We start from the raw sequence: 23,781 nt of genomic DNA on the forward strand, positions 1-23,781 counted from the left end.
CATAGGAACTTCTCTCAGGGGATTTAGGTTTATTGAAAACTTTGATGGTCCTGGACCAGTCTGGGATCTTGTCCAGGGTCGGTTTACCGGTGGAAGTTTAGGGTCCGACTCCCTTAATTCATCCTTTTTATCCCGGCCCCCTTCGGGGCAATCAGATTCATCACCTTTCCCCTCCGGTAATAAGCTTTCCTCGGGCGCAGTAGGCACCGGGGGAATATAAGGAGGGGGAAGGTTGTCCAGAGGTTCCCATTTCTTTTCTCCTGCCACTCTCAATTTAAAACATTCTGTTAAGGATCCTGGCCAGGGAACCCAACAAAATGCATATGCTGACTCTTCTTGATTCACCTTTGGTCTCGAATTTACATATATGTTTAATGCTTGTCTAACCCAATCCTCATCAGATCCAAATTTCGGCCACCAGACCGAGGAACCTTTAATAGGTTGTTTTGACCAAAGGAGACAATATTGGACCATCTTTTTCTTGTTTTTGTCCCGATATCTATTACTATCCCAATTTTCAAACATTCTCCCCAAAGGGCTGTCAAGGGGTATTCCCAGGAATTGTCCTGAATTTTCAGACGAGCCCTTAGATTTTGATCCTCCCATTTTCCCACCTAGATCTGTTCATCGTTGCTGAGGACCCTCTCGCTCCGGACCCTACTCCCTTCCTCTCAGACGCCTCGTCGGAGGTGCTGTCCCTCCTTCGGTTACCGCTGAGGTTTTCCTGGGGTTGACCCCTCTCTTCTCGGCACTTCGTCGGAGGTGCTGTCCCTCCTTCGGTTACCGCCGAGGTTTCCCTGGGGTCTATCCTAGAGTCCCGCGACAGGGTCCTCACACAACGACAAAAGATCTGTACTTAATCTATTCCGTTAGGTTTTTATCCAAACAGGTGTATCCCGTTACACCTGTTACCCAATCCCCACACCACAATCGTAAGTCGTCACTTACCGGTGTCTTCCCGGGGATTGAACCGTCACCCTTCTCCTCTCCATCTTGTCGTGTCACCCTGTCCGGATACCACTCGCTCAAGCCGCCCGAAGCGACGAGCAAGGGACTAGGAGCCGCTGAACTCAGCGGGGTGCACCGCCTCCGATGTCCCTCTTCTCGCCTCCCCTCACGGCCGGAGTGTAGATCCCGGACGAGCCCCCATTTGTCAGAAATAAAACTTCTCACACATGAGTCTCTTTAAAACTGATGACACGACAAGCTTTATTTACAAGTCTGCAGAGTTGGACTCAACTGGTTTCTCACCAGTTAAGCCCCGATACATACAGTGCATTGATTTTTATACCTTTATTATTTGCCCTTCCCCTTCTTATTAATACTGTTTTAATTGGTTAGTATTACAAAAACATTCTAAGTATAACTGCATTATTAATTATCACGTTCGTTACGTACGCTGTGAACTCTACATTCACTGAATTCTGTTTCTCACACTTCTTATCAATCCTTTGTCTCCTGCATGTCTCTCACTATGACCATGAAAAGATAGGTTTAAAAAAACATATTCAGCAGCTCCTTCTGTCCTTGACTGCTAGTAAACTCTCTGTCCGTTCTGGCTTCCCTGTTTCTGATTAATCATCACATTTTAACTTAAGTCTTTTTAACCTAAATTCTCTATATCACATCACCTACTATAATTTTCCAACATATCAATTTTCTGAGATAACAACTCTTGTGTCTCTTTAATTTTTTTTGTCACTTCCAATTTTTCTCTTGTCATTTACTTCCATTTCTACAGCTGTTTACTGCTCTTCCACATTCTCTACTCTTTTCCCTATTTCTGTCATTACCAGTTCTAACCTTTGCATTTTATCTTCTGTTCTTTTCATTTTCCTTCTAATTGGATTAAATTCTAATGATAACCATTCTTTTAGTGATCTCTTTTGTTCTTCAAAAAAAACTTCATCTATATTCTGTTCATCAGTTTTACCTTTTATTTCTCTTTGTCCATCAGTTTTACCTTCTATTTCTCTGTGCAGATCTTGGTCTTCTTCTTCCTCTTTTTCTGTGGCTGTACCTGTGTTTGTGCCTTCTTCATCTTTTCTTTGTGTCTGTGTCTCTTCTGTTTTTCCTGATGAGCTGCTTGAATCCCTTTGTCGGGCCTCTTCTTGTTGTTCCTCCCCTCCTGGGCTGCTTGTCTGTTGTGCTTTGACGTTGATCTTCTTGTCAGTCATCTCTCTGTCTATCTCCCACATCTGTTTCATTGCTCCCTCTTCTGCTGCCTCCCTCATCCTCCAGCTGAGCGCCCTGGTGTTGGGCATCCCTCAGCTGTTTGCTCTGTGGCAGCCCACTCCTCTGCTGAGCCCCCCTCCCGCCGGTGTCCTCTTTCTCCTTTGATTATGCACTTTTGTTTGGCTCCGAGAGCCATTTTTGTAGTCCAACGGCTGGTGAGTCGTAACTCCGCAGGGCAGGCACTGACCTCGAGGGTCAGACACTCCTCGCCACTACAGCGCCATGTTCCTCCTTGCAGGTAAGGCCTTCTTCTTTCTTCTCTGGTGACTTTTTTACTTTTTTTGGAAGCCATCTTCTTTCTCTTCTCTGTATCTTTATCTTCTATTTCTTATATTTTATTTTTGTTATGCTTTGCTTTTTCCTAACTTTTTTCCTATTTTCCTGGAGAGGGCTGGTTTTCCCAACCAGCCACTACTCCATCACGTGATTCCTCCCCTCAAATTGGTGTAATTGAAGTCATCAGGCAACAATCATGGCACCATTGGGGTGGAAAGTCTGAACTTTGCACATGGCACTGAAAAGCTCCTTCAGGGGTTCACTGTCATTAGCCAAATGAGAATGTAGACTGCAGCACTCAGCATGGCCAAGAATTCTCTGGGTAGTTAAAAGGGTCTGCATTTTACCAAGAGGTAGTATATCTGCTGAGCGGAAGGTCTCATTTTCACATTTAAGAAAAATTTGGACAGGTATGTGGATGGGAGGGTTATGGAGGGCTGTGGATTGGGTACAGGTCAATGGGTCTAGGCAGAATAATAGTTCAGCACAGACTAAAAGGGCTGAAGGACCTGTTTTCTGAGCTGTAATTTTCTATAGTTCTAATCATGAGCTGATCCATCCTCCCACTCAGCCCTATTCCCCAGTTTTCTTCCCATAAATACCTGTTAATCTCTGCCTTAAATATACCCAATGACCACAACTGCTTGCAGGAACAAGTGACACAGACTCACAACCCTCTAACTAAAGACATTTTTCTGCAGCTGTTTTAAATTGATGCCCTTTTATCCTGAAGTTGTGCCCTCTTGACCTTGACTCCCCTATCATAGGAAGCATCTTTGCCACATCTACTCTGTCCAGGCCTTTCAGCATTTGAAATGCCCCTATGAGATCTCCACTCAACCTTCTGTACTCCAACGAGTATAGTCCAAGAGCCAACAAATGTTCTTCATATGCTAACTCTTTTGTTCCTGGTATGAATCTTTTAAATCTTTTCTGAACCTTCTCCAACGCCAGCATGTCTTTTCTCAAATAAGGTGTCAAAAACTATACACATTACTCCAAGTGAGGTCTCACCAGTGTGTTACAGGATCTCAGCATTACATCCCAGCTCTAATATGCTATTCCTCTAGAAATGAATGCCAACATTGTACTCGCCTTCTTCACCACTGACCCAACTTGGAGGTTAACCTTTGGGGTATCCTGCATGAGAACTCCCAAGTCCCTTTGCCCCTCAGAATTTTGAATTTTCTCCCCATCTAAATAATAGTCTTCCTGTCTATTTTTTCTACCAAAGGGCATGAGCATATACTTTCCAACATTGATTTTCAACTGCCACCTCTTTGCCCATTCTCCTCATCTATGAAAGACTCTGCAAAAGTTTGTAAAGAACCTACTTAAAAATGCAGTTTCAGTAATTCTTTGTGAATGAAATGCCTATGTATACCTTTGAGTGATAGTGTATGTATTTGTGGGTTGTGAGCATATCAAATAGGGTGAGACCCTGGTCTTCTGAGAATCCATTATTGCTCACAAAGTATTCAACCTTTCTTGATATATAGAGGCAGAATGCAGAAAGTAAAGATATTTGCTGACGAGCGGGGCAGTGTGAGCCTGAGATCTTACCTTGGCATATCTGTGCAAGATGCAGAATTCTTTTGGCACTCTCTGTCTTTGCCATGCCATTTGGAGAATGTTGTAATCATTCTCTTGCCACTGTATTCCTAAGTCCTTCTGGAGATGACCCTGGCAGGCTTGCTGCCTCCTCTTGTACAAATCCATGGATTTGCAAATTGCTGTTGGAAAACATCTGTGTACCTTGGTCTATATTGTGCACCCTCTTCTCATCTTCCATCACAGCCCCTGATGATTCTGCTCCCAGTCTCTGAGGCTGAGATGAGCAGAGCTTTCAGGAGGAGTGAATCCTCAGAAAGTGTCAGGCCCAGACGGTGAAACTGGGCAGGTCCTTAAAAACTGTGTGAATGAACTGGCTGAAATTTTTTTTCAGATATTTTCAACTTCTTGCTACAGCAGTCGGAGATCCCCATCTGCTTCAAAGGGGCATTGATCATTCTGGTGCCCAAGAAGAAAAAGGTGACTATTGCCGTTTGTCACTGATGTCTACCATGATGAAGTGTTTCAAAAGGTTGGTTATTGAGCGCATCAGGTCCAGTCTCAGGAAGGATGTGGATCCACCTCAGTTTACTAGTGGTGGTGCCAAAACAATAATCTTGCTCTCAATATCACAAAGAGCAAGGAACTGATTTTTGATTTTAAGAAGAGAGTCAGAACCTTCAAGTTCCTGGGAATCCCTATTTCAGAAGACCTTTCCTAGAGCCAGCACATTGAGGAAACTGTGAAGCAGGACCACCAATGCATCTACTTTATAAGAAATCTGAGGAGATTGGGCATGTTGTCAGATAGTCTATCAAACTTTTACAAGTGCACTTGTTTGGCAATTCAAGTGCCCCAGAATGCAGAAAAGTGCAGAACATAGTCAGGTCCATCACAAGCTCTGACCTCTTATCCATATGAGGTGCTGATGCAAGAAGGCAGGTAGAATCAAAGGACCACCATCATTCTGGTCACAACCTCTTCTCACTACTGTCTTCAGGCAGAAGGTAGAGAAGCCTGAAAACCAGGTACAAGAACAGTTTCTTTCCAACAGCTATAAGACTCCTGAACTTCTTGGTATTCATAGACTGTTCCAACAGCACAAACATTTTTTTCACAACCATTACTGTTAACATGTATCTCTTTCTTATGGGTTTATTGTCTTTATTAATTTTAATTATTTTTCTGTTGTCCCTTTACAAGTACTGGTTCAGCTGCATCAAGTAAAAATTTTGGTGCAAATGTACAATGTGGATGACAATAAACTCATTATCACTGTTGCAAGATCAGTTGTGCAAAGCTGCAATTGGGCAGACCTCTTGCAGGAGGAAAGCCAGACTGTGTGGTAGAGGTGTCTGACAATAAATCTATCTACTGACAGTATGTCATAGCAGATGTTATGTGAAGTCAGAAATAAAAGTTCTTTGAAGGAAAGACAAGCTTGGGACAAGAGGACATCTCTCCTCAAGGGTGACTTAATCGTTAGCGCAATGCCTTTACAGAGCCAGCAATCGCGACCAGGGTTTGAATCCCATGCTATCTGTAAGGATTTTGTATGATCTCCCCGTGTCTGCATGGGTTTTCCCTGGGGGCTCCGGTTTCCTCTCACCATTCAAAACATTCCGGGGGTGTGGGTTAATTGGGTGTAAATTAGGCAACATGGACTTGTGGGCCAAAATGGCCTGTTACCGTGCTGTACGTCTAAATTTAAAAAAAAAACAAATTAAAGTTATGATGCGGAGTTTCACACCAAGGGATGTGGTTTAGGATAGAGATGAGGAGAAATCTCTGCATTGTCAAACACCTGACATGTATTTACTTGGCCCCTTTGGACTTGACTCCATCTTGTAATGTTTGGCACTTGTTGAACAGTCAGCTGGATTTTAGTGTTGACACGAAAGTGCTGTTTCATGGTACTATCTGTCATAAAATTTTGCGTCTTCACGAATAAGTTGGTGCTTACATTCAAACCTGTAATTAACTTTTGCAGCGATTGAGTCACAAGGAGTATGTTGCTGTCAGTAGGAATGATTGCCCTTTTCTTTAAAAATCCAATAGGTGTTAAAACAGAAGAGCATAGATAAAGAAAATCTGCAGGAGGTTTCTGTCAGAAGATCTTTGACTTTCAACATATTTTGCGCAGATGTGGTGAAGAAGTCGGAGGCAGATTCTGATAATGAAATATGGGTGGAGTACACATGCATTCCCTCTCCCCAGTACAGAGTGTATTTGAGGTAAACTGTTTTTAAATATCTTTTTTCTGATTGTATAATTAATTCAATTATTTTTAAATATTGTTTCTTATTGTATAATAAACTACAAAAATATTAGTTTGTGACATTAACCATGTTCTTAGTATTCTCCAAACGGAGCCTTTCTTAAGCCCATACCCAACTCTAATCTCCAATTTGGGGTTTAAATGATCTCTTTTGTGATTGCTGTTGTATGCATCTGAATATATTACTGAACATAAGGGATAGTGGGAGATCGCCAGTTTACTTGCAAATTTTTGACAATGCTGCACTTTAACTGCTCGAGTGATGTATCTTAGCTATACTTGGGCGTAGATTCCTACTTTGTGAAGGCAAAATCAGGGAACCCTGCTCCATTTTTCTGCAGTGTTTTCTGCACCAAATTATCAATCCCACCAGGAATTTAAATTTGAATTAATTTTCTAAACTGTGCTCTTAGATTGATCAAAGAATGAATGTCAAAGAGTGATGCAGCATAGAAACAGGCCAAGCTTGTCCATGTTGAACAATGTACCCTCCTGGTTTAGTCCCACGTACCTACATGGGTGATACCCCTTTATAATCCCCTTCCATCCATGTAATTATCCAAGTGTTTCTTGAAAGAAGCTAATGTACCTGCCTCTGCTGTTTTGGCAGCTCGCTTGATCTGCCCATCACCTCACTGAGTGAAGAACTGTCCTCTGGTGCCTTTTCTAAATCCCACTTCCCTCAACCTTGTAATTATTTCCTCTCATCCTAGATTCTCCTCCTCTAGGAAACAGTCATTATTCACCTCATAAAAACACAAAAATACTGGAGGAACTCAGCAGGTCTCAAAGCATCTATAGGAGGTAAAAATATATAACCAACATTTTGGGCTTGAGTTCTTTTTCAAGGAATGAGCAAAAATCAGGGAGGTGCCTGAATAAAAAGGCTGGTGAGAAGACAAGGAAGGGCAGGGTGGAGGTGCACAAGTCAATGGACAAAAGGTGATAATTGGACATAGAACCACAGAACATTACAGCACAGAAACAGGTCTCTTCGGAACTTCTTGTCTGTGCTGAACCATCTTTTTGACCTAGTCCCACTGACCTGCACTCACTCCATAGTCATCTATCCATGTACCTGTCCATATTCCTCTTAAATGTTTAAAATTGAACCCTCATTCACCACTTCAGCTGGAAGTTCGTTCCACACTCCCACCACTCGCTGGGTGAAGAAGTTCCCCCCTCAGGTTCCTCCTAAACTTTTCCCTTTTCACTTTCAACCCATGTCCTCTGGTTTGTATCTCACCTACCCTCAGTGGAAAAAGCCAATCTACATTTACTCTGTCTATCCCCCTCATAATTTTAAATACCTCTATCAAATCTCCCCTTATTCTTCAACATTCCAGGGAATAAAGTCCTAATCTTCACACTTCACAAGTTAAAGGAGTAGAAGCAGGCCATTAGGCCCATCAAGTCTGTTCCGTGACTCTACACTAAGCTGAATTATCCTCACACCTAGTTCCAATTTCCAGCCTTTTCCCCATATCTCTTGATACCCTTACCAATGAGGTACTTATCCATTTCCTGTTTAAATACTCCCAGTGATCCGGCCTCCACTGCTTTGTCTGGCAGTGAGTTCCACAGATCCACGACCCTCTGACAAAAGAAGTTCTTCCTCCTTTATGTTCTAATTGGACAACTTCTAATTTTAAGACTATGACCCCTTGTCCTCGATTCACCTATCAAGGGAAACATCTTATCTTCATTCATTCTATCAAAACCTTTCAATATTCGAAATGTCTCTGTTTAACCTTTTCCGGTAACTCAGATCCTGAAGTTCCGGCAATATCCTAGTAAATCTTTTCTGCACTCTTTCTATCTTATTTATATCTTTCCTGTAGTTAGGTGTCCAAAACTGCACACGATGCTCCAAACTTGGCCTCACCATTGTCTTGTACAACTTTAACGTAACATCCCAACTCCTATGCTCAGTACTTTGATTTATGAAGGCCAATAAGCCAAAAGCTCTCTTTACAACCCTATCCATTTGTGACATCACTTTCAGGGAATTACGTACAGCTATACCTCAACTTGCACTTGATTAAGTTATGTCTGATTGCAGATACGTCCAAGGTCACCAAAAGGGATTAATAAAAATTTTCAAATTTATGCTGGGACCAACATTGGCGGGCATTAGCGGATGTTAAGTCATGCATTGTGCATTTAACATGTGGGCTCAAAAGCCAAAACAAAGCGATTGTGCTGCAAGCTGTATAATGGTAAACAGTATACACCTATTTTATAGAACAGAACATACAATTGAAATATATAATATATATGTACTTTTTATTGTTATTGTGTTATTATGTTGATGTGTACTCTCTACTATTTTTATAGGTACTGTACAATATTTACTTTTTATTAATTATGGTATTTAGACATGTATGTACAATACAGAAGTTTATATAATAATGTTTGTGTGTCATGTTATCTTATAATTTTATAGTATATTTCACCTATAATGATTAACTTGCGCCCAAATTGATTTGCCTCCCCACTTCCAGAACATAACCTGGATGCAAGTCGATGCATGGCTGTATCTGTATTCCCAGACCCCTCTATTCTACTGTACTCCTCATTGCCCTACCATTTACTGTGTATGTCCTTTCTTGGTTTGGCCTTCCAAAATGCAAAATTCACTCTTGTCTGCATTAAATTCCATCTGATATTTTTCATCCCATTTTTCCATCTGGTCCAGATCCCTCTGCAAGTTTTGAAAACTTTCTTCGCTGTCGACAACACCTCCAATCTTAGTATCATCTGCAAACTTGCTGATCCAATTTACCGCATATCGTCCAGATCATTGATATAGATGACAAAGAACAATAGTCCCAGCGCTGATCTCTGAGGCACACCACTAGTCACTGGCTTCCAATCTGAGAACCAATCATTCACCACTACTCTCTGGCTTCTCTTGTCCAGCCATTATCGAATCCAGCTCACTACTTCACCATGAATACCTAGTGTCTGAACCTTCCTGACTAACCTCCCATGTGGGACCTTGTCAAAGGTCTTACTAAAATCCATGTAGACAGCATCCATAGCCTTTCCTTCATCAAATTTCCTGGTAACTGTCTCTATAAGATTGGTTAAACATGACCTACCATGCACAAAGCCTTGTTGACTATCCTTAATCCATTTCTGGCTATCCAAATAATTGTATATTCGATCCCTTAGAACATGTTCCAATAATTTACCTACTACTGATGTTCGGCTCACTGGCCTATAATTTCCAGGGTTACTTTTGGAGCCTTTTTTAAACAAATAGAACAATGTGAGCTACCTTCCAATCCTCTGACACCACACCCATGGCTCAGGACATTTGAAATATTTCTGCCAGAGCCCCTGTAATTTCTACATTAGGCTCCCTCAAGGTCTGAGGGAATATCTTGTCAGGTCCTGTGGATTTATCCATCTTTATTTGCTTTGACAGCAAGCACTTCCTCCTTTTTAATCTGTCTAGGTCCCATGATCTCATTGCTTATTTTTCTTACTTCCCATAACTCCATGCACTTTTTTGAGCGAATGCTAATGGAAAAAAAAAACATTTAAGATCTCTCCTATCTCTTATGGCTCCATACAAAGCTGATCACTCTGATCTTCAAGGCGACCAATTTTGCCCCTTACTATCCTTTTGCTCTTAAATCCGTTAGGATTTTCCTTTTCATTGTCTGTCAAAGCCACCTCATGTCTTCTCATGATTTCTTTCTTGAGGTTTTTCTTGCATTTTTTATACTCCTCAAATACTTCTTCTGCTCCATGTTGCCCATACCTGTTATACACCTCTCCCCTCTTCTGAATCAAGATTTCTGCTGCCTTTGATCCTGACAGGAGCGTATGAACACTGTACTCTCAAAATTTCACGTTTGAAGGTCCTCCACTTACCTCACAAATCTTTGCCTGAAAACAACTTATCCCAATCCTCACATTCTAGATCCATTCTCATTTCCTCAAAATTGGCCTTTCTCCAATTTACAATCTCAACCCAAGGTCCAAACCTATCGTTCTCCATAATTAACTTTAAGCTAATGACATTATAACATGGATAGGAGGATGGGAGAGGAATTATTTTCCTGATCTAAACAATATCTAATGGCATCTAATGTGCTACATTTTTGCAAATGTTGCAGTGAACTTAGTACCAAAGAACTTCAATATTTCCTTCTTATTTTATTGAAATTTTTGATCAGTTAATTTGCACCTCTTGATCTATTCCATAACAGCTGTTTGTTGGTGTTTTAAATGATTTATCTGCTATATGTCCAACAACGCCAGCATTTTGTAAGTTGAGTAATTGATCAAAGTACAGAATCTTTTTGTATATTTGTCCCAGAAAGGTGTATAAGGCACTTGCATGCTTTGTTGCTCTGTTTTTAACAATTACCTTTTTTTGTAGATTAATTTGTAACCATTGATGTTAAGTGTCAGTGAACTCTTCTTCTGGGTTTTGCAGCTGTTCCTGAACCTGGTGGATGCACATCTGATGGGTTTAGAGGGATAAGTTTACTTGATTTCATTCTGTTAACTAAATGAATGGGCAGAAATTTTTAACACAGCTAAAATCAATGGCTATTCATACATTATATTTGTTGTGACGTTATTTTCTAAAAATGTTGTTAAATGAGTATTAGGATTTTAAACATCTTTTATTATGGGAATATTTTATACTTAATGTTCCTTTACTTTGTTAAGACACAGTGTTGGTCCTCTGAATGTTGAAGATGTTCTCACCAGTTTTGACAACACGGGAAATGTCTGTGAGTTTATTTCATTTAATGTTCAAATATGATGTGAGGGTGGGTGTATGGGAGAAAGAACGGTCAGAGGAGTTTTTTTTATATGGACTGCCTTTATACAGATACACGATCCTTTATCCAAAACCCTTGGGGGACAGTGTGTTCCAAATTTCAGATTTTTCTGGAATTCGGAAAGCCCAGCTGAATTGTGCTGCTGTATCCACCCCCACCCCTTTCCAGTCACCCGGCCGCTTCCCCCGACCACCGGTCCCTCGACCGCTTCCCCCGACCGCGGTCCCTCGGCCACCAGACCACACCCCTGACTGCAGTCCCTCGGCCGCCCGGCCGTCTCCCCCAACCGCCGGTCCATCCGCTGCCTCCCCCGACCGCCGGTCCATCGGCTGCCTCCCCCAACTGCCGGTCCATCGGCTGCCTCCCCCGACCGCCGGTCCATCGGCTGCCTCCCTCCAACCGCCGGTCCATCGGCTGCCTCCCCCGACCGCCCGGCAGTCTCCCCCGACCGCCCGGCAGTCTCCCCCGACCGCCCGGCAGTCTCCCCCGACCGCCCAGCAGTCTCCTCCGACCGTCAGTCCCCACTTGCCGGATTTTGGAGTTTTCTGGATTTTAGATGTCCGGATAAAGGATCGTGTACCTGTACTGAGTCATTTCATTTCTGAGTGGTTGCATTGAGGTTTGTCTTGTCTATGCAACTAGGATCAGTATGCTGGGAGTTTGATAAATTAAGATATTAACAAGTTTGTCGTAAATATCTGACATTAAAACATGCCTCTTTATTACTATAACTGAATTAATTAAATCTTTGGGCTTGTTTATATCTGATACTTCACCAATATAATATCTCACAATGGTTAAAGGAGAGTTGTAAAATATTGTTTTGCAACATTTAAAATTGTCTAGCACATTTTGTTTTAAAAAAAGCATTTCGCATTGCTACTCTTTTTTTTCTTTTTGTGCTGGTGTGTGTGTAATTTTGTTGATGTTACATTTAAAAGACAATATGTGCTTCATTGTAAAATGAATGCAATAAGTATTTAACATGTTTAACAATAAGCAATGATTGACCAAAATATACCATTGGTAAAGATTGTCATAATTTTGACTAAATATCTTATAGGCACTATTTTCTGTATCAAAGCACATATGCAAGCTGTCTGTGGTACTAAAACAATGTCTTCATTCAACATTTATTTTAACAGATTTCTGAATATGTAGTTATTTTGTTTATATTTTGAATTGTGCATTGAATTGCTTTGAGTGATTGGACTTTAAGGGGTTCAATGTGATTGGACGTGTGTCATGTATGAAGGATGCAAATTTTTTTGACATGAGTGAAACTGAATGGGGTAGTGAATTATTGTCCTGGCACCACTCTTGAAGAGAAGGCTTGTTTTTTTCTGCCTAAAAAAGGGTTTATTGGTAATATCTGTGATAGAAGAACCACACCCAAATGGTGCTGCAACATTGGCCATACAAACCCTCCTCAGTGTTTGAGGAATATTTCTGGTGACATATGTGCTGGAGAAGGTGCCATTCACATGAGAGCTATCTGCCAGCAAACAAGTAATGAAGATAATTAACAATTGTTTGATCTGTATTATGTCAGTACCAAAATAGTCATTGTAAAGTAAAGCACTTTATGTTCAGGAAGTGAAATGTATAGTTGAAAGCTCTTTAGCATCCTTGGATGGGTTGTCGAAGAGTCGACTCAAAAGGGCATTCAAGCCACATTAAATAGCGCAGCAAAACCAGAAATATTGGAAGAACTCAGCCAGTTAAACAATATCGGTGGACAGAGGTGTAGATGTTACAGGTTAGTTGACCCTTCCTTGGAATGGGAGGAAAAATTGGTTTTCAAAGAGGATGTAGGAGTGAATACATTATCATTTATATTTAACTCAAAATGCAGGTGAAAAGTTTTATTGAATCACTTTATTTCCACACCTTATCCAAATATGATTGCCGTATCTTAATGAATGTATCATATTTATTTTTTAAGTTATAAGTAATTTTCTCCATGGGTATACAGCTATGTATCTCTGTGGCCCATCAAGCAATAAGAAGGGGAGAGTCGGACTTCCAAGTGATTGCTATACACTTCTTGGCCACGGCCAGGGCTACCTTAAAACAAATTTGAAATTTCGTCAGTTTATTGCTCACTTCCATAAAATTGCCCGGAAGGAACAGCTCTGAGTTGTATGTGAAGGTCACTTCTGTTATTATTGTTAATATTTCAATGATACCATGCCAGAATGATCTTACTTTCATACACAACCATGTAGGAAGGTTCCAATTTCGATAGCACACCTAAAGCATATTTCAGATTTTGGTTTGTGCAGTGTTTGTGGCGTGAAATATAGTTGATGTAAGAAATTATATTGTACCAATCCATGTCTCGCATTTATCGTTGATGTCCAGCCACCAATCAGACCAACATTCCTCTGGTATTATAACATTTATATCCAACTCCCACCTCTTCCTTAACTTTGTTGGCCTGGCTTAGTGCTTTCGCCTTGGAGAACAGAATACACCCTAGTTATAAATTTAGACATATTTTCCAGATGAAGCATCCCATTCACTTCATTGCTTGAGGGTGCGATCAATATGGGACCCCACCTCTCAGAAAAGACCTGAACTGAAGAAAGCAGTCAAAGATTCCATTTGAAAAATCATATTTCTGTTTTAATTGTTCAAATGACAAAAGTAGTCCTTCTTCATAACAGACTTCAATATGTCTAATTCCTTTTTCATAACAAATATTTAGAATTCTGTTACCCGAGTTCATGGGCAATAGTTCATTCTGACATAGTAGAGCTTTTGGTGATATCCCCACATTTTTTCCAATACTGTCATTAATCTCATGCTAAATTTTAATCATATGTATTAAAATGAGGTTGTCTGGTTTTTTTTGTTATTAATTTGACATTCCATTTGTAAATAAAACCCTTCACTGGTCCCTCCCTCATTGTAGACTATCCCATTTGGATCTTTGAGGGAGAGCTCTCTTCAAAAAATGATGAGAGAAACCTCGACTGGGCTTCCAGATAATATTTTTAAAAATCTGGTAATCTTAATCCCAAATTTTCCATGGAGAACCTAGATACTTTATTATTTCAAAGAAATTGTCTTATATGACCATTAAATGTCTATAAAAAATTCCTGGGCAAAGAAACAGACAAAGACTGGAAAAGATATTACTGTCTCAGTACCACTTTCATTTTCACACAGTTACCCCTCCCAACTGAATTGATAGGCAGATCCTTCCATCTTTGTAAATCCTCTATCTTTCTAAGCAAAGAGAGATAGTTAAGCTTATATAAATTTTATAGATTATTATCTACTATTATTCCTGAATATTTAATTCCTTTGTTTCCATTTAAATTGGCTTCCTTTTTTATATCTTTCATAATCAAAATTTGTTAATGGCATAATTTTATTTTTTTCAAAATTAATTTTGTAACCTGAAACTCTCCCATATTTCTCCAGTGTGGTCTGTATAAATATAACAGCACATTATCTGCAAGTAAATTAATTTTAAGCTCTTCCTAGCCAACTCTGAATCCTTCTATGTCTGGGTCCCTCTTTATAATTTCTGTTGTGGTTCAATCGTCAGAACAAAGAGACCTTGAGACAGTGAGCACCGCTGCCTGCTGGATCTACTCAAAGGAAGCTTTGATGACATTTTTCTATTAGTTATAATTCTGGCCTGTGGCTTACGGTAAAGATTTTTTTATCAAATCAATAAATACTCAGCCCATTCCAAACGTTTCTAATACTTTAAATAAAAACAGCCACTCTAGCCAGTCAAATGCTTTTTGTATTTGGGTTCACTTTAGATTTAGCTAAATGATTTATATTAAATAGTCTTCCCAAATTGTCCACAGAGTTTTTTTTTAATGAAGCCTACCTGATCTATATTTATTATTTTGTGTACATATTGCCCTAGTCTATTAACTAGTGCTTTGGCCAAAATATTCTAATTTGCATTTAACAAGGAAATAGGTCTATAAGAGGATGGGTTTAACGGATTTCTGTTCTTTTTCGGTAGCAGCGTAATAATAGATGTTGAGAAGGTCTGAGTCTCTACCGCCCGATCTAACACATCCATAATAAGAGGCATCAAAAATCCTTAAATTGTCTGTAAAATTTGGAGAGGAAACTATCTTCTCCCAGTGATATATTTGATTTTAATGTATTCAGATCTTTTTCAATCTCCTCTCTAGTAAATGGGGCATCCAATTCCATCTGATTTCTATTTTTCAATTTTGGCAGCTCAATTGCCAAGAAAAATTCATCCATCTCATTAGTATCCCCCATCAATTCTGATTTATACAGTTTTTTAATTTTTTCTTTAAAGTTTCATTGATTTCCTTCTGATTGTATGTTAGGCTCTATGACAGGCTCTATTTGAATTGCATTGATCATCCTTGATGTCCTCCACCTTTAATTGCCATGACAAAACTTAAGTGCTTTATCTCCCAATTTGCAATCCTTCTGCTTTGATTTCTATTTTATATGTTTGTAATGTATTATATTTCAATTTTTTATTTCCCAAAATTTTGTATTTATCTTTTAAACCTGTTCTCTGGTATTCTTTTTCCAACTCTGTGATATCTTTCTCCAAACCATTGGCCCCTGCCATATATTCCTTCGTTATATTTTTTGGTGTATGAAATAATCTATCCTCATAAATAAGCCTTGAGAGTAACCCATATTTTTTTTTAAAAAAAACACTCGTTAATAGAGGGTTGATTTGTTTCACAAAACAATTTTATTTCTCCCCTAATGAAATTACAAATACCTGTCCTTCTCAACAGAGTGGGATTAAGAGGCCACCTATAAACATTCTCTGACATCATTATCGTTAAGTCAGCGAAACATGGTTAGACAATAGTCTGGTCGTAGTCCGTTCAACCACTCTGCTTTTCAATTGTGCTGATAATAGAAAAAAAGATCAATTTTCATATAAAAATCATGAACTTTTGAGTAGAATGAATAATCTCTTGCCATGGGGTGTGACTGTCTCCATACATCTATCAGGTTTAAAACCTTCATAAAAGATAAAACATCTTTTGCAGATTTTACCTTTGTCACTATCTTTACTGAATTATCAAGAGTGGGATCTAAACAAAAATTAAAATCTCACCAAACCAGTACATTTTATTTTCCTTTTAATGTTTTAAAAAAAGACATTGTGTATAAAGAATTCATCATCAACATTCAGAGCATAAATATTCATAAGCATCTAGAATTCTGCCATTACAAACCTTTCTGTTGGATCAATGGATGTGTCTTCAACCAACACAGGTATATTTTTATTAATTAAAATTGCTAACATCCCTTCTCTTCGGAATTAAAGAGGAGGATATGACTTGTCTCACCCAATCCATTTTTAATTTATTATGTAAGGTTTGTTTTCTGTAGGAAAACTATATCTGCTTTTTTTTTAAGTGTACAAAACTCTTTTCCTTTTTATGGTTCTGTTTAAACAATTAACATTATAACTTATACATTTTAACATTTTACTCATATTCACATTTACACATGTCCAGGTCTGTATTATGTCCCTTTTGATTATTCATACAGTACAGTGGTTTTTCCGTTTTAAAAAAAACATATGCAATGCTCCTCTGACGATGATATGTACAAGAAACTCCAGAAGCCTGCAAAAAAAAAATGCCCGCAGTACCATCCAAGAAAGAGCCCTTTCCCTTTGGCGCCATTTTGTAAAATTTCTCCTTCTCTGGTGCCATTAATCCCCTTAAATTGGAGTATTTGCCTTGCTACTATTTTCCTTAATGTTAACTCTCTTTTGAGCTCTCCGATATACATTTCCATATTATTTTAGTTAACCACTCAAAATGATTCAAAATATAACCTTTTTTAAAATTTAATCCAGACTTTAACATTTAAAGTTCACTTTATTTTTTTTTTCTGTTCTTCTTTCTGGAGTCCATTCTTGGATCCCCTTATAGTTCTTTTAGAAATTTCTCTACCTCCTTTGGGGATTTATAAAATCTTCAGGGTCCCTCTAACACATCAATCCTCAGCGTTGCTGGGTATAGCATCGAGTACTTTATATTCTGTATTCTCAACTGTCTTTTAATGTCATCAAATTATTTTCTTTGTTCTCATTTAAATCTTAAAAGAATAGTACTTTTCTGCCTTCTGACTTGATTGGGCCATTATTTTCCTTGGCATATTCGGGTGCTGGTTTTAATGTTGCCTCTCAATTCTGGTAACTTAAACCATGACTGGTCCTGGTAAGATTTACTCCTGTCTTCTGGGACCAAGGGTTCGGTCAGCTCTCTCCACAAGCAAGCTCTCCTTGAATCTTCCTGCTCCCAGTATTTGTGGGATTCATTCATCAAAGAAACTCACTAGGTCGTTCTCTTCAGTCCCTTCTTTTAGTCCAATGATTTGGACATTATTTTTTCAACTTAAGTTTTCCATTTTTTTCAGGAGGAGTTGTTTAATCCAATTTCCATTTCTTTGTATTTTCCTCTATGGTCTTTAATTTGTCATGGATCATTATCAGGTTATTTTCGACCCGGCCCACATGAGTCATTAGGTTTTCAATTGTTGTTGACATCACTACTATTTTTTCTGACATCCCTCTTAGTGCATTTTCCACTTTAGAGAATCTTCCACTCAAAATCAATTTTCCAGCACTTTTTGAAGATCTTGTGTCAATCTCCCATCCCTCTCTTTGGGTTTCTTCCGACATCATGGTGGCACCGTCTTCACCACTCCCTTGTAGACATTCTGGCGATGATCTCGGCGATGTTTGAGCTTCCTCAGTTTTCTTTTGGGTTATACTTTCCTTACCTGCCATTCTTTTATTTTCAGCACAAAAAAATTTTGATTTGATGACTTTGAATTGTCCTGTTAATCAATCCTCTTGGAGAGCTCTTCCAACCCACGTCTACCTAGGTCCTTTGCATGGCCACCCCCTTCTGAATCTGGGGATTTTCAATGTCCTCATTTTTAAAAAATAGTCTGCCCATATAATTTTTTTCTATGAAAGTGCATGATCGTACACTCTCCAACATTGTATTTGATTTGCTGCTTCTCTGCCTATTCTCCTAATCTGTCTACTTTGTTCTGCACCCTCCCTATTTCCTCTACCTGCTACTCTACCTACTCCTCAACCTACTTTTGTATTATTCATTCCATAATCTAAATTATTAATATACAACATAAAAAAATGACCCCAAACACCAAGCGCTGTGGAACACGACTAACAACTGGCAGCCAACCTGTATTCTGATACGTTGCTTCCTGCCAATCAGCCAACACCCATATATTTCCCATTGCATCATGGGCTCTTGTCCTGTTAAGTAGCTTCATGTGCGACCCCTTGTCAAAGGCCTTTTGAAAATCCAAATACACAATTTCCACTGCATCTCCTTTATCTAGCCTGCTTTCCATTTATTCAAAGAATTCCAATAGGTTTGTCAAGCAAGATTTTCCCTTAAGAAAACCATGCTTTGGCCTATTTTGTCATGTGCCTTCAAGTGCTCTCTAACCTTATCCTTGGCAATCTACTTCATCTTCCCAACCACTGTTGTCAGGCTAACAAGTTTATAATTTCCTTTCTGCTTTCTCTCTCTCTTCTTAATAGTGGGGTGATATTTGTGATTTTCCAGTCCTCCAGGACAATACCAGAATTTATTGATTCCTGAAAGATCATTATCATGCCTCCACAATGTCTACTGCTACTTCTTTCAGAACCCAAGGTGCAATCCGTCTAGTCCATTCAGCTTTCTGAGCACCTTCTCACTCGAAATTGTAATAGTATTCACTTGGCTTCCCTGATATCCTTGCACATCTGGCACACAGCTAATGTCTTCCACAGTGAAGAATGATGCAAAATACTCATTTAGTTCCTTTGTGATCTATTTGTCTCCCATTATTTCTCTAGTGTAATTTTTAATGGTCCTTTATCTACTTTTACCTCTCTTTTACTCAATATACTTGAAGCTTTTTGTGTCCTCTTTAGCATTAGCAGCATAGAACATATAGCACAGAAACAGGCGCCTTTGGCCCTTTGAGTCTGTGCCAAACCATTTTTATTTGCCTAGTCCCACTTACCTGCACTCAATCCATAGCCCTCCATAACTCTGCCATCCAAGCACCTGTCCAAATTCTTCTTAAATGTTAAAATTGAGCTAGCATTCACAATCTCTGCTGGCAACTTGTTCCACACTCTCTGTGTGAAGAAGTTGCCCCTAAACTTTTCTCCTTTCACACTTAACCCATGTCTTCTGGTTTTATCTCATTTACCTTCAGTGGAAAAAGCCTATCTACATTTATTCTGTCTATCCCCCTCATAATTTTAAATACCTCCATCAAATCTCCCCTCGTTCTTCTACATTCCAGGGAATAAAATCCTAACCTGTTTAACCTTTCCCTATAACTCTGTTCCCTATAACTCTGTTCCTGAAGCCTGGGCAACATCCTAGTAAATCTTCTCTGCACTCTTTCTATCTTATTGATATCTTTCCTGTAGTTTGAAACCAAAACTGCACACAATACTCCAGATTTGGCTTCACCAATGTCTTATACAAATTTACCATAACATCTATCTCCTATACTCAATACTTTAATTTATAGCTAATATGCCAAAATCTCTTTTCACAACTCTATCCACCTGTGGCACCACTTTCAGGTGGATAGAGTATTCCCAGGTCCCTCTGTTCTACTGCACTCCTAAGTGCCCTCTGGTCTGTCCAGCTGTGATATTTTCCCTGATGATCAATGCCAGTCATCCTTCTCCTTTCACCCCCCTGTTCTATCGTACCTAAAGCAATGGAAGACCAGAACATTGAATTGCCAGTCTTGCCCCTCCTGCAACCAAGTTTCACTAATGGCCACAATGTCATAATTCCATGTGGCAATCCACGCTCTAAGTTTATTATCTGTGTTTCCTACAATACTCCTTGCATTGAAATAGATGCATTTTAGATCATTTTCACCATATACTACTTGACTTCTAACAGTGCATGCAATTTTCACATAATCTTTTCTTCCACTCCTTTATCTGCTCTGGTACTCTGATTCCCCTCCCCCTGAAAATCTGGTTTTAACCCACCGGAGCAGCATTAGCAAACCTTCCCACAAAGATATTAGTCCCCCTCTAGTTAAGATGCAAATTGTCCCGTTGGAACAAGTCCCACCTTCTCAGGAAGAGAGCCCAATGATCCAGAAACTTGAAGCCCTTTTTCCTGCACCATGGCTTTAGCTATGTGTTAAGCCACCGAGACAGAGGTGCACCAAAGAAGAGGTACAAGGACTGCTTAAAGAAATCTCTTGGTGCCTGCCACATTGACCACCGCCAGTGGGCTGATATCGCCTCCAACCGTGCATCTTGGTGCCTCACAGTTCAGCGGGCTGCAACCTCCTTTGAAGAAGACCGCAGAGCCCACCTCACTGACAAAAGACAAAGGAGGAAAAACCCAACACCCAACCCCAACCAACCAATTTTCCCTTGCAACCGGTGCAACCGTGCCTGCCTGTCCCGCATCGGACTTGTCAGTCACCAATGAGTCTGCAGCAGACGTGGACATACCCCTCCATAAATCTTCGTCCACAAAGCCAAGCCAAAGAAAGAAGAAAAAAAGAAAGCTGCATTATCCTCCTATTTCTAACCTCATATCACGTGGCATGGGTAGCAATCTTGAGATCATAATCATACTTTCCCCACCTACTGCTAGCCTACTTTCATACTTCATCTTTTCACTACTTATGAGCTTTTGAGTTACTTTCTGCAAGGTTTTAAAACTTTCCAGTCCTTTATCTTCCCACTAACTTTTGCTTCTTTGTATGCCCTCTCTTTTGCTTTTACATTGGCTTTGACATCTTGTCAGCCACAGTTGTGACATTTTTCCATTTGAATACTTCCTGTCTTTTGGTATGTATTGCTCGTTTCTTGCAGAAACTCCACCCATTGCTGCTCTGTTGTCCTCCCTGCTAGTGTCCCTTTCCAATATACTTTGGCCAGTTCCTCTCTCATGCCACTATAATTCCCTTTACTCCACTGAAATACCAATACATCTGACATTAGTTTCTCCTTGTTAAATCTCAAATTGACTTAATCATATTTTGCTCACTGCTCCCTAATTGTTCATTTACTCTCAGCTCTTTAACCACTCCAGTGCATTACCCAACAGCCAATCCCCTAATGGGCTCATCAACAAATTGTTTTAAATAACCATCTCGTAGGCATTCTACAAATTCTCTCCTAACCTGGTTTTTCCAATCTAGTTGCATGTTAAAATCCCCCTTAATTACCATAACATTGCCCTTCTAACACACCTTTTCTATTTGCTGTTGTAATTTGTTGTCCACATCTCAGCTACTCTTTGAAGTCTGTTTCTAACTGCCAACAGTGTCTTTTTACTCTTGCTATTTCCTAACTCAACCCACAATGATCCTACATTTTCTGATCCTATGTCACCTCTTTATAATGATTTAATGTTGTTCCTTAACAAAAGAGCCATGTCAATAGACTCTATCCTTGGACATTAAACTCCCAATGATTGCCATCCTTTAACCATAACTTTCTGATGGCACAACATTGTACCTGCTAATGTATAGCTGAATTCCAAAGTCATTTCTTGCACTGTGTGCATTTAAATACAGAACCTCTACCCCTTTATTGTTACTTTTGACTCTGTGTGCCTGTTGCATTGCAACTCAATCCACTGGCTATAATTTTGGTCTATCTGCCTGTCCTTCCACACAAACTCCTTACCAATTATCCCTATTTGTGCACCAACTGTCTCTTCTGCTGCCTCTTCACTTTGGTTCCCACCAACCTGTCCCACTTTTACAGATCATCCCTTTCCCAGAATGATCCAAGAACTTGAAATTCTGCCCCCTGCACAATCTCTTCATCCACACATTTGTCTGTACTATCTTGGTGTTCTGACCCTCCCTAGATTGTGGCCCAGGGAGTAATTCAGAGATTACCATCTTGCTCTTCAGGCTCTTTCCTAACACCCAAGCCTAAGTTTGCAGGACCTCTGCCCCACTTGTGCCAATGTCATTGGTACCAATATGTGCCACAAACTCTGTCTGCTTGCACTCCCCCTTAAGAATATTCTGCACCAGCTCAAAGATATCCTGGACCTGAGCACACTGGAGGCAACACATTATCTTGGAGTTTCTTTTGTGGCCACAGAATCTCCTGTCTGTTCCCCTAACTAGTGTCCCCCCAAGACTATCACACTACCCAACTGCACCCTTCCCTTTTGAGGTTCAGAGCCAACCATGGTGCTATTGGTCTTGCTGGTGCTGAGGTGAATGGCGACAGAGGTATCCTGTGAATTGCCACGGGGTGCCCTGTACTGCTTACCTATTCCTTTTCCCACTCCAGTTACTTTCCTCCTGCCTCCTCAGTGTGATTGCATCCCTGGAACTCCTTTCTATCAGCCTCCCAGATGATCTGGAGTTCATCCAACTTCAGCTCCAATTTCCTAACCCGGTCTGTAAGGAGCTGCAGCTGGGTGCACCTTGCAGATGAAATCATTATGGAAATTGTTGGATTCCCTGACTATCCACATTAAACAAGTGGAGCATGTCCTCACCCTGGCTGCCATTCCTACTGTGTATTAATGAGCAAAGAGTTAGGCCATTATCTTGCCTCAACTGTTGCACTTCTACCTCAGCTCACTGATGCCCCTTGAAACATAGTTTCAAATTCCCATTCTCACACTTGGCTGCTCTACGTGATCTTGCCTTCCTTTTATTGGCTATAGCTAACTAGCCAATGGAAAAATTTAAACAATCTCCTCTCTCTCCTGCTGCTTTTTAAGTGTTTCTCCTCTCATTCACAGTCCTACTCTCGAACTCCCTGACCTGCAAATGCTCCTTTTTTGAGTGTAGTTCTCTCACTTTATGCCAAGACCCGTGAAATGCTCCCTTTTATACTCTTCTCCAGGAACTGAGTGTAGCTCTCTTGCTCTGTGAATCGATTGGTCTGTCACTAATATCATAAAGTACATGGTGCAGTCTTATGCTGACCTGGATACATTAGCTTCCTTTTCATTTGATCTCTAGATTGGGAGTATCTAATACATATTGCTTTGTTAAGGTCTGGTCAATTATACCCAGCTCCAGGCCAAAACTGCTCAGCCAATTGGCCAGAGAGATGGTGCGGGAGATGCATTAGGGAAAAGGTGGCCTGGACAGGCACAGTCACGTGAAATTTCAGTGGAGATACTATGAAAGTGGATCAAAATCTATGAAAATATTGGCAAAGAAACTGAGAAAAAAAAGATAGCAGAATATACAATTCATAAAGTTAGGAATCCAAGAACAAAAATGATTTAAAAAAAAAAAATAGGCTAAGTGAAATTCAGAAAGCTTTTGAAGTGTTTTATAAAACTCTATATTCTAAAGGTTCAGGGGGAAGCATAACTCAGATTGACACCTTCTTGAATTCTTTAGAGTTACCTATTTTAAGCGAAGAACAAAATTAGAACATTGCTGAAATAACTGAAGTAGAACTAAAAATTGCAATTAATAGGCTTAAATTAAGCAAGTCGTCAGGATCAGATGGATATATGGCAGGGTGGTATAAATAATTTAAAAATGAGTTAATTCCTGGTTTACTCCCCACATTGAACTGGGCTTTAAAATAAAAGGTTTAAATGCCACCCATTTGGAAGGAGGCGGTAGTCA

The 23,781-nt window shown here is 39.8% G+C and overlaps 1 protein-coding gene across 3 annotated transcripts in view; it reads left to right on the plus strand.

Annotated features, from left to right (window-relative positions):
* camkmt (calmodulin-lysine N-methyltransferase) overlaps positions 1-23,781 on the plus strand; it is a 512,353-nt gene that overhangs the window by 36,807 nt on the left and 451,765 nt on the right. For all 3 annotated transcript variants that reach the window (XR_011355630.1, XM_069931088.1, XM_069931087.1), the window contains exons 2-3: positions 6,121-6,296; positions 11,033-11,097. Coding sequence is in view for 2 of the 3 variants with exons in the window: in XM_069931088.1 (XP_069787189.1) it covers positions 6,121-6,296; positions 11,033-11,097 (241 nt within the window). In the remaining variant the exon portion in view is untranslated. The remainder of the gene's footprint in view (positions 1-6,120; positions 6,297-11,032; positions 11,098-23,781) is intronic.

Source organism: Narcine bancroftii, chromosome 4, assembly GCF_036971445.1.
Source record: "Narcine bancroftii isolate sNarBan1 chromosome 4, sNarBan1.hap1, whole genome shotgun sequence".
Lineage (NCBI taxonomy): Eukaryota > Metazoa > Chordata > Chondrichthyes > Torpediniformes > Narcinidae > Narcine > Narcine bancroftii.